The 15,157-nt window shown below is 40.1% G+C and overlaps 1 protein-coding gene across 8 annotated transcripts in view; it reads right to left on the bottom strand.

Moving 5' to 3' along the window:
* Positions 1-15,157, bottom strand: part of AFF2 (ALF transcription elongation factor 2) — a 477,377-nt gene that overhangs the window by 111,410 nt on the left and 350,810 nt on the right. For all 8 annotated transcript variants that reach the window (XM_074323510.2, XM_074323511.2, XM_074323508.2 and 5 more), the window contains one exon: positions 1,930-2,026. In XM_074323510.2, the coding sequence (XP_074179611.1) occupies positions 1,930-2,026 (97 nt within the window). The remainder of the gene's footprint in view (positions 1-1,929; positions 2,027-15,157) is intronic.

The raw sequence follows: 15,157 nt of genomic DNA, 5'->3' as shown, positions 1-15,157 counted from the left end.
GATTTCAATCCACACATCATTGAAAAAGAATGTTAGGCCTCATAAAGCCAGAGCTCACCAAACATGGCTGTCACTGTCACTTCTCGTACGAGACATACGTTCTCTCTTGGCCTTATCCTTCTGGCCTTTTAACTAGTATTCAAACTCTATGCGGATGGTGCATTTGCAAATGTTTATAACCTTGTGCCTGTTTCTTGCTTCCTGAACCCAGCTAAGAGGAATAAGTTGTCATTTTGCCTTTAGTTCTTCCAGTTCAACTTCCACTTCAAATGACACGCTTTGTTGAGGAAGGCATGACTGGTCTAAAGAGAGCATGCCATGAAATGCTTCCAACTCACCAAGCATGATTATCCAAGCGTCTCAGCATTTACACAAAGTCACTACATACATTCTAAAAACCCAGATTTGGGCTACTTCTTTGGGTTAATACACAAAACAACTTGAGAAGCTAAAAAGCAGATTGTATTTATGAAATCACATAGAGAGGAAGTCCGCGTGCAAAATCTACTCTCACATTGTTTACTGCTTTACATACTTCCATTAAAATGTAATGTTGCATCTATCAGAATCAATGATCTAGGCTTTTTAAAAAAAAATTTGCCAATACAATGCCCTTGTCATTGGCCCATTCGATGCAGAAAGCAGGAATAGCAGACATTGGAATTTAAATGTTCATTTTACATGTGCTCTGAAGCCCATCACTCAAATAGGAGAAGGGAGTGCTTGCATTCTGTATATTAAATGTACAGCAAGCCCCTGGGAGACAATTGTGTTTGCTCTTGATAAAGCACCAAAGTTAGAGATTCAGTTTGTACATACTTATCAAAAATGCAAGCAAAATAAAGTGGGGGAAGTAAAGGAGAAGAAAGGATTGGGGACATAACATTAATGATGTGTTCGAGTTGTAAAAATTATACTGGATAGTAGGAGTTCCAGTGAGATAAACAAGTGTGGACAAGAATGGAGTAGGTAAGCACTGAGAGTTTTTCCTAAGCTTTTCTTCTCAGGCTCCTCACAAAATATTTAGTGATATGGAATTCCATATTTGTTAACTCTCTTGAAATACCAGTGCATGAGCATTCCTGAACATAGTCTGGTTGCAGTTTTATAACTTAGCAGACTTCACTGTAGAAATAATTTGGTCAGGCACTGGCTTTAAAAAAGAAAAGACAAGAAAAAGGCAATCCTTCTGTGTTCCTTATTTGAGCTTACCAGCACACCCAGAGGGACCACACAAGCAAGACCATTCTCTGTCACAGAGAAAACATCCCAGGCATCATGGACACCACACATTACATTGCCGTTCTCATGATTCATAAATGATCCTTGGCTTTGGCTCATCAAGAATCCAGTCTCATTGGAGATGCTGAACACACACATTTCTGCCACCTAATTTAGTGGTAACTACTGTAAATGTTTGTAATGCACAATGGAATAAGACAGGGCAGCAGCAAACTTTGGCCAGATGCCTTTGCCTGAAGGTTCATGAAAACTGCAAGATGCTGAGTACTGCTTCTCAGCTGTATCCTGAAGTGGTGGACCCGGGACATGTGACCGGAGAAGTCAAATTCATATTTTAATGAATGAATGAGTGTGGGCTCCAAGCCTCACACTGGAATCATTCAAGGAAAGTTACACCTCACTCAAGAGGATACTTTGTACAAGAGAGGGAAAGAATCTCAATCGCTTACTGATGATCAGTATTGTGTACATCAAAGAGGAAGCAGAGGGAGAAGGTGAAAGCAATTCTCCTTACTGTAGTCTTAATGAAAGTGTGAGCTGATTTGACCTGTTCCCAAACACTTTGCTTATTTCCCTCTCTCCAAAGCCCAGAGACGAAGCAGGAGGTAGGTTTGTGGATGGCCAAACCATTCCAGTTCCTTTGGTCCCTCCCTTTAGGTCCCAAACCAAGCCCTAAGCTGTTCCTACCTGGTAGAGCTCAGTGGCAGTGCACTGACTGGTCAATGTCTTCACAGGTTCAAGGTCATCTTCATCACTGCTCAGCTTCAGGTCATCCTCAAGCATCCTACAAAAAAAGAAAAGAGAAGAAAAGAAAAAAAAACCCAGAGTGGTGTTCGTGTTAGAAAGTGTCTTTTCTAAATCATCCTCAGATATATCTTGCAACGAGGATAAAATATTGGAGCTACAATCTGACAGCTGCAATTCTGTCAAAGGTGCAGAAGGAACCAAGATTCTTTCAGCTAATTAGATATTTGAGCTCTTATATTTATGTCATACTCTGTACACATCTTCCCTCTCTACCTTCCCCTAAATCAAGAGGGAAAAAAAGGACTATTTCAGCATCTCCAGAGATGACTGGAGTATATATATTTTTACTACTGAAAGCATAATAAATGTACTGATCAATCATTGTGGAGATGGGACGTGGCATTGGATCGTTACAGGAAAAGATGCTCCGAGTCTCCCATGAAAGAATAGGGGTCTAATAACAGCCCCTAGCTCCAGAGACCGCTGTCAAAGCCTGCTGGCGCTCTCTGGATGACAGAGTCAAAAGGACCAGTGAACTTCCACTACCTTTCAGTGCCCTTTGTACTGTGGTAGCTCAGTGGCAACAAAATAGTTGGGCGAGAAACGGTTAGTCATTAACCTTTTGATATATGACTGATCTTTTCCTGTAAAATTTGATCCAAGAGACGTAAACCCATGATGTGGATAAGAAATCGTTCTCTCCTAAGGCAAGGTACCTGAAAAATACGAGTGGTCTGAATTTTGGTGATGAACTAGCACCTTCAAAATTGTTTATCGAGTACACACAGTCTTTTGTTTCTACAGGGATATTAATTCCAGTGCCACTAGCTCTATCTCCAAATTTGAGCTATAGAGGGAAGAGTGCTTATTATTTTAAAATTCCAGATACACAACCTTCAAAGATCAATTGGTGTTAATATTTTTATTTAGTAAATACAACTTTAGACCATGTCTCCAGGCTTCAAGTGGGGGCAATCCTAGCCTCTCTGGACTAATTACAATTTTCTGAGCATTCTTTGCTCTTTCTTGCTGGTCACGAAGGGCTTTATTTTCCGTGTGTGTGTGTGTGTGTGTGTGTGTGTGTGTGTGTGTGTGTGTAAATACAGGTAGGCAATGGCTATGTGTTAATTTTTATCTAAGTGTTTAGCAAAATAAATGAAAAACAATTCCTATCATTTGGAGTATCTATTTCTGTATCAGGGAAAGGGCTAAGTATTTGATCAGAAGCATGCCATTTAGACCCTATGAAGGAGGTGCTATTATTAGCCCAGTTTTCTAGATGGAAATACCAAAGCTTAGAGAGGTAAAGGAGCTTATTCATGACCATGCAGCAAAGAAATCATGATGGTAAACATGGAACCCATGCCATCTTCACCCGGAACTTGAAAGTATATAATGTTTTCCTAGATGGTATAACTTACGAAGGATGATATATTAAACAAAGTCATCAGTAACAACAACAACAACAAAACACAAAACAAAAGAAAACATATTGACATGGAGTCAACATATTTGGATTCAACTACTGCCTAATCATAAACTCTGATATCTTGGGTAAGACATTTACTGTCTCTGACTCTCATCTGTGTACCTCATCTGTTGAATGGGATAATAATTAAACTCTTGCCTGTGAAATTCTTCATGAAAATACAAAATTAATGCAGGGTGTCATTGTTAGTTTGGACATATATCATCACAGTTAGAAAGAGTGTACCTCATTAATACTATTAACAAGTAATGACAAGCAGAGTCTTCATGAGATTTTGTTCTCATTTAAATTTACTGACCAATCTAAAGGTAAGCTGTGGTGAGTTGGGAAATGTCTCATGGAGTCTCAAAGCTGGATCCAGAAATGGTGGTCTTCAGGCTACTCTCCTTTAGGTAGAACTAGCACATCCAGAGGCAGAATACAAAGGCCTGAACTCAGCAGTTATCTTATTTTTCACTCAACTCTATATGATTTTAACATCGAAATTAAAGGCCCTCCACTGTATAATTTTTGAAATACACAGCCAATCTAAATAGTGATTGCCATTAAACACTCCCAGTTCAACAAGCTTGGTATGGGTTTGTTTGTTAATAAAGGACAATTTGATACATATATTCAAGTCCCAGTAAACACAAGTCGAGGAAATAACTAGGAAGGCAGACTACCATTAGTTATCTCTAGAAGTGTTAGGCATTCATTTAATTTTACTCCTTCCCTGACCTATTAAGCTTTATTATTGAATATACATGTACTTGTTTGCATTCCCATCCATAGCTAATGCTGACCATTACTCTAGGGAAAGTGGAAGATTTGGATTTAATTATTATAGCAGTACCATTCACACCCATTACAGTTAAGGTAGTCTCAGCAGAAAAATGGCAATCTCTTTTCATGAGGTTATAATTCCATAGACAAATTAATCACACACTGGATATCCCAAAATGTAAAATAATTATGCTCATATAAATGTATGCCTGTGTGTGTAACTTATAAAAAACAACAATTGCTCTTCTACTTTTCAATTAGATGAAAACAGAACACGGTAGACCTCCTGAGTGACTTCAGATGTTTGTTCAACAGGATCTAGTAGTTCACAAAATCCGTATTGGTGTGAAAACTCTCTGTTTTATTTTTACTGTGACTTATGATTGCTATAGTATTAAGAAGTAAAACATTCCAGAAAACTGTCAACAAGTCCTTGCCCTGAAGAGATGATCACATAACAAAATTTGGGACAGATGAGATAGAATGAACAAAAAGAAGACAGTGAAGGTACTGGAGAAGGAAGGGGAGTTGTCCCCAGGGTCTTGTCTGTTCCTAAATCTCTGGGTCTCAAGCTAAACGTGGTGGCCTCAGGGGCTCTTTGCACTGGGACATCCTAGGGCACTATGACGTGACAGGTCCCATGTGGGTCATAACCATAAAATCATAGGATTACTCTCCATAAACCTTGCCACTTCACATAGTGGAATGCTTAGGTGATTTTGAAGAGGAAAAAAGGTAGAGGGATTGACATGTTATTACAGATTTTTCTATGGAAATAAAGCCTTCATTTGAAGCAACATGGGTTTAAGAGCAAAGGCTTGCGAGCCAGACAGATCTGACAACAGATACAGGATTTTCTAATGAGTATGCTCTCTTGAACTAGATAATAAAACACTTTGAGTCTCAACTTTCTCACAATAATAGCTACTCTGGAGAATTTTTGGAAGGATTAGAAAAAGAAACTTAATACAAATTGTCTAGCAGTAAATACAGGAAGCTATTATTTTCATTTTGGTTATTATTGCTATTGTTGTTATTATGATTACCTTAGAAAAGTTGCTAAACATGTTGGAATGATAATTCTTCAAAAGCTCTCGTAGTGACCCAAAGACTAGCAGAGATATCAACTAGCAAGCGTCATTGGAAGCCCTTGATCAGATGAGGAGAGATTCAGAGGTCCTTAAGCAGTTTGGAAAGTTTTAGGGCTTGAATTTACTCTTCTAGGAGGGTCTAAACCCATCATGGCTATTTTGAGTTTGCTGAGATCCTCTCAGAGCACTTAAGATACCTGGCAATTTGAAAGCCTATTGCAAGAGGAAACAGCCAGAAAGTTCCAAGTGAGAGTTCAAAAAATAATAATACAAAGAGTGTCTGATGTCCTGCTCCCTATAAATGTGGGATAACCTGCAGATCCAGAGAAATAGGCCAGGGATGGTTCCCATCGGAAGTTGTGCGAACCTTGAGCACCTTGTCTTTCGGCCACTCACTCTAAGGAGGAAGTTCCAATACATACCTGGTTCTAACATCTGTATTTAAGGCTGGGCTTCGGAGGCTGTTACTTGATCCAGAACCCTTGCTCAGAAGCAACCTTCAGAACCCTGAATGTATAGGCTGCAAGTCTACACAGTGCCTTTTTGTGAATTACAAAATGGTGCCCAAAATGGCAGACAGCTTATCAGGTGTACCACTTGACACTGGCTGGATTTCAGCTTCCAGGCATCCACGGAAATAGCTGCAATGTAGGTGACTGATACTCAGATGGACCCTGGCTCTTACAGTAGGAAGTGCCTGTATGTGTTATCGATTTCACCTTGCCACCCAGGGGTGATAACTACATCTCCAACATATGGCCGTAAGCCATTTTCTGAGGAGCAGCAGGCAATACCTTTGTATTGTTCAGTGGCTTTCATTGTTAGAATGTTCTGCCAGTTAGGAATTGCCCTGTGCTTTCTTGTGGCTTCCATCTGATAGCCTGAGCCTTGTTCTTTATAATCCACCCTGGGAGACTGGACTTGGACTAGTGTTGAAGATAAGAGTCACTGCTGCCATCTCCCTTGTGCAGGGATGTGGTGACTGTTTCACTCAGGTTTTAGACTCTAAACAAAAATTAGAAGCCGTAGCTTCTGTCGCAATTATTTTTCAGGTTTTGGGGGCTAGTTTACATTATAGTCTTTATATAAGTGTCCAGAGCTTATCACAATCAGAGTAAGTTTTTTATGGCCCCAAATGAATAACACAGCTGAGCTGGGCTGAGCATTTCAGAGTGTGTGGGATACCTCATGACTTGTGCCTTCTCACCAGGCAGTGCCTTACTATGGGCCCTCTTCTAGAATAATAACTTAGCCCTATTGACTCCTTAAAGGGCACTTCCTCTTCATAAAGTAGGCTGGGAGGAATGAAACATGACCAGTGGAGAATTACTCAGGGAATTATATATTTTCCTACCTACTGCTTTATATTCTCTGTAGCATTGAATCATTTGTTGGTAGTAAGGCAGGCGATGAGAAAGAGGTGGTGATATTTTTCAAAGCATTCATTCTGTTTCCCGGAGGCAAAGGTGCTCAGCCTTTCTTCTCAGGAGAAGCTGCATTTAATTTTCTCAACGTTTTAACCTAAAAGACTGATTCTATGACCACGCCCCTAGGAATCCTGGAAAATTCCGGTCTGAGGGCTGTGGCAGTGACAAACAGTTTGAAGATCTAATTTATATTCCATAGGAATAAACCTCCAAGATCTATCGGGTAGGGCCCTCTAGCTCAGTGCCACGTGGTGGGCCCTCTGCCTGGGTCTACACTAGATCATGCATACCAGATCTGCCATGGGCATGCATACCAGAGGAGTGCCTCTTAGGGGGTCAGAAAATGGGCATCTCATAAAGTTACTCTGGTTCTTCAGCAGGAGAACTGGGAGTGTCTTTAGGGACCATCTGGTCCAGGGCTTGGCAAACTGAGGCCCTCAATCCAAACCAGCCCTCCCTCTGTTCTTGCACTGCCCCTGAGTTAAGAATGATTTTTACATTTTTAAATGAGTGAGAAAAAAAATATCAAAAGAAGAAGAATATTTCATGACATGTGAACATTATATGGAATTCAAATTCCATGATCCATAAAGAGAGTTGTATTGGAACACAGCCACGCGCCCATTCATTTACATATTGGCTATCCCTTTGTGCTACAATGGCCGGGTTCAGTAGTAACAGAGACTACATGGCCCCCAAAGCCTGAAATATTTACTATCTGAGTCTTTACATAGGAAAGTTTGCTGACCCCTGCTGCTTTAAGCCAATGGTTTTTGAATTCTTTTAAATTCAAGATCCCTCCACCTACCAGGTAAAACTTCAGAAGGAATCCCAAATGCAAAAGAGATTAAAGCAGTGCTGCTTTGGTCACAGCCAGGTTAGGAGGGAACTCTGGAGGGTCCCAGGGATGAGAGGAACACAGTGTGAAGACAATTCATCTAGTCAAATAGTCTTATTTGGAGGTAATTGTGGCTGTACATATATTGCATCGGATTTACTTAGAGGACTTGAATTTAAGTTACTTAACCTCTCTGAACCTCAGTTTATTCCTCTGTGCAATGGGAATAAAATAGTATCTATTTCAGAAATTCGGGAAATGCAAAATAATCTGTTTGGCCAGAATGCTGAGTACATAAAAGGCAAAAGTAGGAAAAAGAAAAGAGTAAATATCCTTTATCTAGACTGGATGTGGTATATATGAATTTATATCTATATTGCATACATATATAATAGTGTGAGCCTTAATACATATGAATATTGACTTGTATCAAAGTGCTACCTCTTCAACCTTGGACTTCCTTAGAATTGATCACATAAATTCAGCACAATACCAATTTTCTGCTCCACAGTCATTATTTTGAATTTGATTCTCATTTTCTTGGTATATTTCTCTGGGTTATGTAATTTTCTCACAATGTGGGAACTCAAGTTATCATGCAAATGACAAATTGCCTAATAGAATTCAGATGGCATGGCTTTCAAGAATGTTACACATACCAAAACACTATTGTATCATTTTTCAGGGGTATGGGTGTGAAAACATCTATGAGTGGATTTCCGCAGAGAAGATCATAACCCAGCAGACAAACCTGGACCTATAATCAAATGTTGGGATCACTCCAAAGGGGAAAAGACAATCTTTTGTCTTAAGAAAAACTCCCAAGCATGAACTTTGATAGTTGACATTGCACTCTTCAGTAGCACTGCACAAGCATCTTTAATGGATTTCCTTTGAGCCATACTGGGCAATAGGGAAAGTCATCCAAGTAGAGTAATAGGCATTCGTTCAAGACCATTTACTGGGCCTGATATTTGGGGGTGAAACAACACTGTAGCACTTAAGAGCACAGGTTTTGGAGCAGGGCTGTGCTGAATTTGAACCCCAGCTTTAAAACACTAAGTGTGGACTCCAGCAAGTTACCTATCATAGCTTCAGTTCTAATCTGCAAAATGGAGCCAATAATAGTACTTATTTTAGAAGGTTCGTATGATGATTAAATGAGAGTATATATGTAAAATGGTTGGTAAGCACTCAATAATACTGCTACTATCATTATTACTTGTCATGATTATACTTGGCCCTGGGGAAGCAACTATGAGTATGTCATGGTCCCTTCCCCTAATAAGCTTGCACTTTAGCAAGGACGAAACTTCATAAACAATGACGATGCAATGTTGTAAGTTCAATGTCAGAGGCATGTAAGAAGGGACTCAAAGAAGAAATGCCTAAGTTTACTTGGGGAGTCTGTTGAAGGCTACCCAGAAGCCAGAAGCCTTTGAGCAATGCGTTGAAGGCAGAATGAAATGCCAGGAGACAAAGAAAGGAAAGAACAGCATAAGGAGAAAAGAGGTAGCAAAAGACTTGAGGTTTCAGCAAGTGTGGGACGCTTGGTCTGGAGGGAGTCTACTACCTGCAGGCACTAGTGAAAGGGGATGAGTCTAAGGAGATAGATTGGGGTGAGATGAGGCCATGCGTTTTTATAAAGAACAATGGGGGGGGAACAATCAAAATTTTTAAGCAGGGAAGGGACACGAAGAGTCAGAAGTAGAGACCTCTGGGAGCAAGGCCTATTGATTGACTGGAAGGAGGTAGGAAGGAAACTGGCTAGACTATCATTGTAGTAATCCAGATAACAGAGGGTGGTGGCCTGGGCCAGGGCATAAGATAGTGGGGATGGGGAAGGAAAGGGACCAGAGTATAGAGACATGTCGCAACTACAGTCAACTGAATTGGGACATTGATGATCCAGACATTCAAGGTCTTCTTAGCCACTCTGAGGTCACTGAAATTATATCACCAGTTCGGCCATACTCCAAAGCATGTACACACTCCCTCACACTAGGCTGCCCCCTGTACTGATAAATGTCTCTTCACTCTCCCAAGGCTCTGAGATCTGTAGGATCTTTGCTAATGCGCAGAGATCTGGCGCTCAATCATTTTCTCTGGAGACAGACCTGGTTGGCTCCATTCCCAAGTCACGAGGAAAGGCTGATTTCTTGTCACAAAGCCTTCCTTTTGGGGTTGTCCCTCTCAGCCTTCCTTCAGCTTCTTAGAGCAACCACAGCTGATTGGAGAGAAGAAACCCCTGTGGTTACCTCCAAAGTACCTACCAATCACAGAGGGTACTTTATTTCTTATCTCTCTACTTCAGCTCCTAATTGTTGAAGGATTAAGTAAAGAACTCCTTTATGGAGCTGGGCTATCAGTCTCTATCTAAAGAAACTCTTCAAAACAACTGCAATATTAGGTTGCTTTTAAGTGCCCTACAACTCGGGCCCGCTGACAGCCATCGCGCCTTACATTAAACTCAGTGGGGGCAAGGACCCATTTTTAGTTAGATCTGAGGCACTGTGAATTCTCAGCCACTGATAACACGGCACTTTAGTTGGAGGACTTGAAACTGTTTCTCAAACCCATTTCAAGAGAAGATTGTGGAGAAGGGCTGTTTACCTGAATTGACACAGCAGATAGGATTTCTTTTATGCTGATGCACAAAGAATTCACATTTCATTTCAGATTGTTTAAGCAAAATAGTCAAAACTGACAATTTAGGCCCAACTACAATGTTGACAGCGATGTTGCTCAATTGTTTATGAAAAGGCCACCTGATTTATATGCTCAGCCCTTTCTGTTGCATCAAAATGACGCCCCCCGCCCCCTTAAACACACACTTTTGTTTAGGGTAGAAGGAGGCAGATTGTCTTGCAACCCACATTGACAATGTTTCACCCCTGTAAAATCCTAGAGCTGGAAAGACTCTCTGGGACACATGAAGCCCAGGACCCCTGTGAGCATTCCATCAGGTGAGCATGGGTACCTGCCATGCACACACATACAAGACGAGGAAAGGCCAAAGTCAAGGCCTGAGGGATTCAACTGACAAAGATACAGAATTACTTTTAGTTTCAGACAATTTAGTATTGACATAATGGAAGAAAGGAAGATTTGTCAAAGCTCCCCCTGATTCCTGACCCCTACACCAAAAAGGATGACACTAAAACAAAAGGGGTCCGATGACGTCAGAACGAGTTGTGGGATAGTCTGTTATTTGAGGATCCCACTCCAGATTTCGGTTAAGGGGTTTTATAAGCTGCAGGTGATTCTGCAGTGGGCAGGACAGAACATCCCATACTTCATCAGAACCTGGGAGGTGATGTAAAATTGTCTGATGACAGCCTCCCAGAGGAGCTGGGGGTGGGGGTGGAGGGCCCGTATGGGAGATGGCCTTGAAGTACATCTCAAGATCTTCTTGTTCTCTCCTGTTCTGGGAGGACTACGAGATGCTCTGCCAAGTCTAAGATAAGCTGTGTTTCAAGCCTCAGTGTACATGGCTTATTTGGATACATGCACGGTGGCCACAGTGCCACGGCAGAGCTGTGCCCCTTCACCATCAGACGTCCTGGTCCATCGCTAACTACTTCGCATAGGACCTACTTTTTAGATTCTGATACCATGCGGAACACACTCATTTACTAATGTTTCATGTCAAATGTGCCGCCCACATATAAGTTCTAACTAACAAAGGCTGGGAGTGTCATTGTAATGAGCACAATAGCTAATGAACTTTTTTCTCCGCTAGGAGGGATGGATGTGAGCTGAGCTAGCCATAGCTTGCATCCAAGGACACACATGTGTGAGAACTGGCCAACATTCAGAGCCTGAGGAGACCAGTAACTTTGCAAAGCCTCCAGCTGGCTTGCATGTGGCTCCTGAGCACAGTGAAGGGCTCAGGGTAGGGACTGAGGTTGCTTCGCTGTCAAATAGGCCCAGCTTTAAACCCTCACTACCTGTGACATCTTAGATCAAATTCCTTGAACTTCTGGGATTACCTTCTAGGATCGCTGTAATTATTGAATGAGACAACTTCAAGTCCCTAGGGCATAGGAATCACAGAATTTTTATCATCTGTTGGGACGATTGGCTCAAGGTAGTTCAGCCTGAATTATCTTGAACACATCAGATGCCATTTTATTTGGAAACAAGGAAAACTAGAGAGATGTGTTCTCCTGTTAAAGCAAAAGTTGCAGAAAGGAAAAGAGATGTACCTTTGCCACAAATAGCTTTTGCATGCCAGAAATAGAAGTAGATCCATTTTTTTGAGTACAAAGAGAGTTTATATTGATATTATTATTTCAACTTTTTCAAATCTCTAAAATTCAAATCGACACAAAATGCAACTGAACTGCATAGTATAACATATTAATCTACTAGATTCCAGGACTACATAAACAGTTTGACAGTAAGAAATCTGTTTGTATAATATATCACGTCATCAACAAATAAAATTATATAAACCATATAATCATCTCAATAGATGCCAAAAATATACTTCATAAAATTTCATACCCATTCCTAAACCAGACCTTTTAACAACTAGGTAGAGAAGGACACAGCCTTTCTGGATAAGGAATATGTAACAGAAAACTGTCAATCTAAAGGGATGTTTTAGTAGGTAGAGAGATTAGATCAATTTTTAAACACGTATTTTAAAACAAAAATGGAATCACAGATGACTGTTTCAAGTGTTTCTAAAAATCTGTATTAATGTTGATTCACTGGGTAGACAGAAGGAACACAAACAGACTAATATCATCCAATGTCACCATTTGTTCTGCTAATTGCTCCAATTTAAACAGTTTTGAGGTATCACATACGGCTTCCACACAGAATTCTTTCCATGTAGGTAAAGACAAAATTAGAAAGTGACATGAAAAACCTTAGTTTCTACTTCCACCTTTCACAAAGTATTAATCCTTTAAAAACACATCACATTTTAATCAACATTCACGTCTGCCTACAAGCTTTATAAATGCAGAGATGCTGGGTAACATGATTGAAAATTTGATCCTATTGTTTTAACAAAATGAGAATTGTTTTAGAAGGGGCTCCACAATGTCTGGACATATATTTTCCCTAAGTAACAATATGAGGCATGCATTTCCCCCGGGAATTCAACATTTATGTTGATGTACTTGGCTACAGAGCCAATCCTGCACTGGCTCTAATACAGAGGAATTTTCTGAACATTTTGAGTAATGGGACTGAAATAATTTAACAGCTCCTTCTGTGCATGTTAAATGAGTTGCATGATATATTTAGCTTTTGCAGAAAACTTGTTTACACTATAAATGATAGCACATGGTACAATCACATTGATGTGGAAAGCCAGCCATGTTCAGTCATTTTGGCCATCTCTTTCCACATTTCAACTTATTGCAAAACAATTATTTGTGGCTCACCAATATATTGTGGGTGTTTCTTAACTCAGTGACCCTGCTGAACATATGTAAAGCCATCATCTTAGCACTGCCGTAGACTCCAAAAGAAAAACTGGAGTTTTGAAATTGGAGGATTGTCAAGATAGGGGAGGGCCCACTCTTGCTAGGTGAGTCACATACAGATCTAAATTGTTAAGCGCTACATTTATCAATGGATTAGAAGGGATTGACTTTCTAATTCTGAAACACAGAAAAAAACCCAGGTGCCTAATGATCAAGGGCTCTGCTAAATCCAACCTCCTAAGCGGTGACACTACATAAAGAAAAATGCAAAAACTTGGGAGTTGGATGCACTAAGGGTCTAGTCAAGGCTTTTGCATTGTGCAGCTGTGCAAAAGTAGGCAAGCTAATTGACCTTTCTGAGCCTCCTTTTTGCTATTTGTCTCCAAAAGGAGGCTGCTGATATTTACGTTCCATGGTTGTTGTGAAAAGTAACTGAAATAATGTGTGAAAAGGGTATGACTGTGAGTGCTACAAATGCTACTACTTCTATTGTTACTGATATTAGGACAAATTGGAGCCTGTTTCTTATATCAACACATTCAGAAGCAGCATTAAAATAATTACTGCAGAGGAAACCACCAGGTCTCTGGTTTTAGAAAGCAGTTTAAGCAACAACAGAGAGCCATCAGAATAGGTTTCAAACACAGTAGGTAAACATCTTAGGGAATTAGAGATCTATTCTTTCATGATTTGGCTTTAGGTAAGAAAATGCCAATTCTGAATACCTGACTCAACACTAGGCTATTTTTACCCTGTTATTCTTAGACTCACATTCACGATTCATGGGTAACTAATTGTCTAGCTAGAGAAAGAAACAGCTATAAATATAGATATGTGGAGAGTGGCAGATTCCAATACTGGCCAGTAGTTATCAACTAATTTCTAGAAGTATAAACTATGTTCAAAATAAAAATGTAATCACCCCCAAATAAAACTGCTTCAGTCATTCTAGGAATAACGTGTTAGCGAAATCTAAACATTCCAAATCTTTCATGTCACCCATGTCAGAAATAACATGATGACTCAAAGGCTCCCACCTTGAATCTCACAACAAATCTAAGTTAGCTAATACCAGCTAGAAATAACTAAGGCTTATTTAGGTAAGCTTAATGTATGCCAGGCATTCACTTTGCTAAGTGTGCTAATGGATCATTTCATTGACTCTTTCCAAGAAATCTGGGAGGTTGTACTTGTGTTTTCATTGTTTTTAGGTAAGGAAACTCAGACTTAGAAAAGTTAAGAAGACTATCCACAGAATGGGAGAAAACATTTGTGGGTCATATATCTGATAAAAGTCTAGTATCCAGAATACATAAAGAAGCCTGGAAACTCATCCAAAAAATGATAGGCAACCCAATTAAAGAATGGGCAAAGAATCTACATAGACATTTCTCCAAGGAAGATGTACAAATGGCCAATAAGCACATAAAAAGATGTTCAATATCATTAGCTATCAGGAAATATACATAAAGTGGAAACAACCTAAATGTCCATCAACTGGTGAATGGATAAGTAACACGTGGTCTCTCATACAATGGAATATTATTCGGACATAAAAAGGAATCAGGTACTGATCCATCCTGCAACACGGATGACCTTTGACAACATTATGCTCCGGGACAGAAGTCAGATACAAAAGGCCACATATTGTATGATTCCATCCATATGAAATGTCTAAAATAGGCAAATCTATGGAGACAGAATGTAGATTACTAGTTACCAGGAGCTGGGGCAACAGGGAATGGGGGTTCTTGGGGTGATGTAAATGTTTTGGAACTACATAGTATGGTTGTACAACTCTGTGACTAGTAAAAACCATCCAGTTGTACACTTTCAGAGGGTGAACTTCATGGTATCCAAACCTCAATAAAGCTGATATTTTAAAGAATTTACACAGTTAGCCAAGTGGGGGAGGAAGAACTGGGATGCCAACCTCTACCTGCCTAATGTCAAACCCCGTGTCCCTAATCACTCCATTTACTGCCCTGCATGACAGAGATTGGCAGAAGGTCTCAGAGGCATTCCGACTCACATCTGTTGAGAAAAACAGCTATTTTTTTTCCCCACATGGTCCCTTTCTACCTCCATTTTTTCCTACGTTAAACCTGTAATTG

This window comes from Rhinolophus sinicus, chromosome 18 (genome assembly GCF_057876585.1).
Source record: "Rhinolophus sinicus isolate RSI-liver-muscle chromosome 18, RSI-T2T, whole genome shotgun sequence".
In the NCBI taxonomy this organism is placed as follows: domain Eukaryota; kingdom Metazoa; phylum Chordata; class Mammalia; order Chiroptera; family Rhinolophidae; genus Rhinolophus; species Rhinolophus sinicus.
This window is presented reverse-complemented; position numbering and strand designations above follow the sequence as displayed.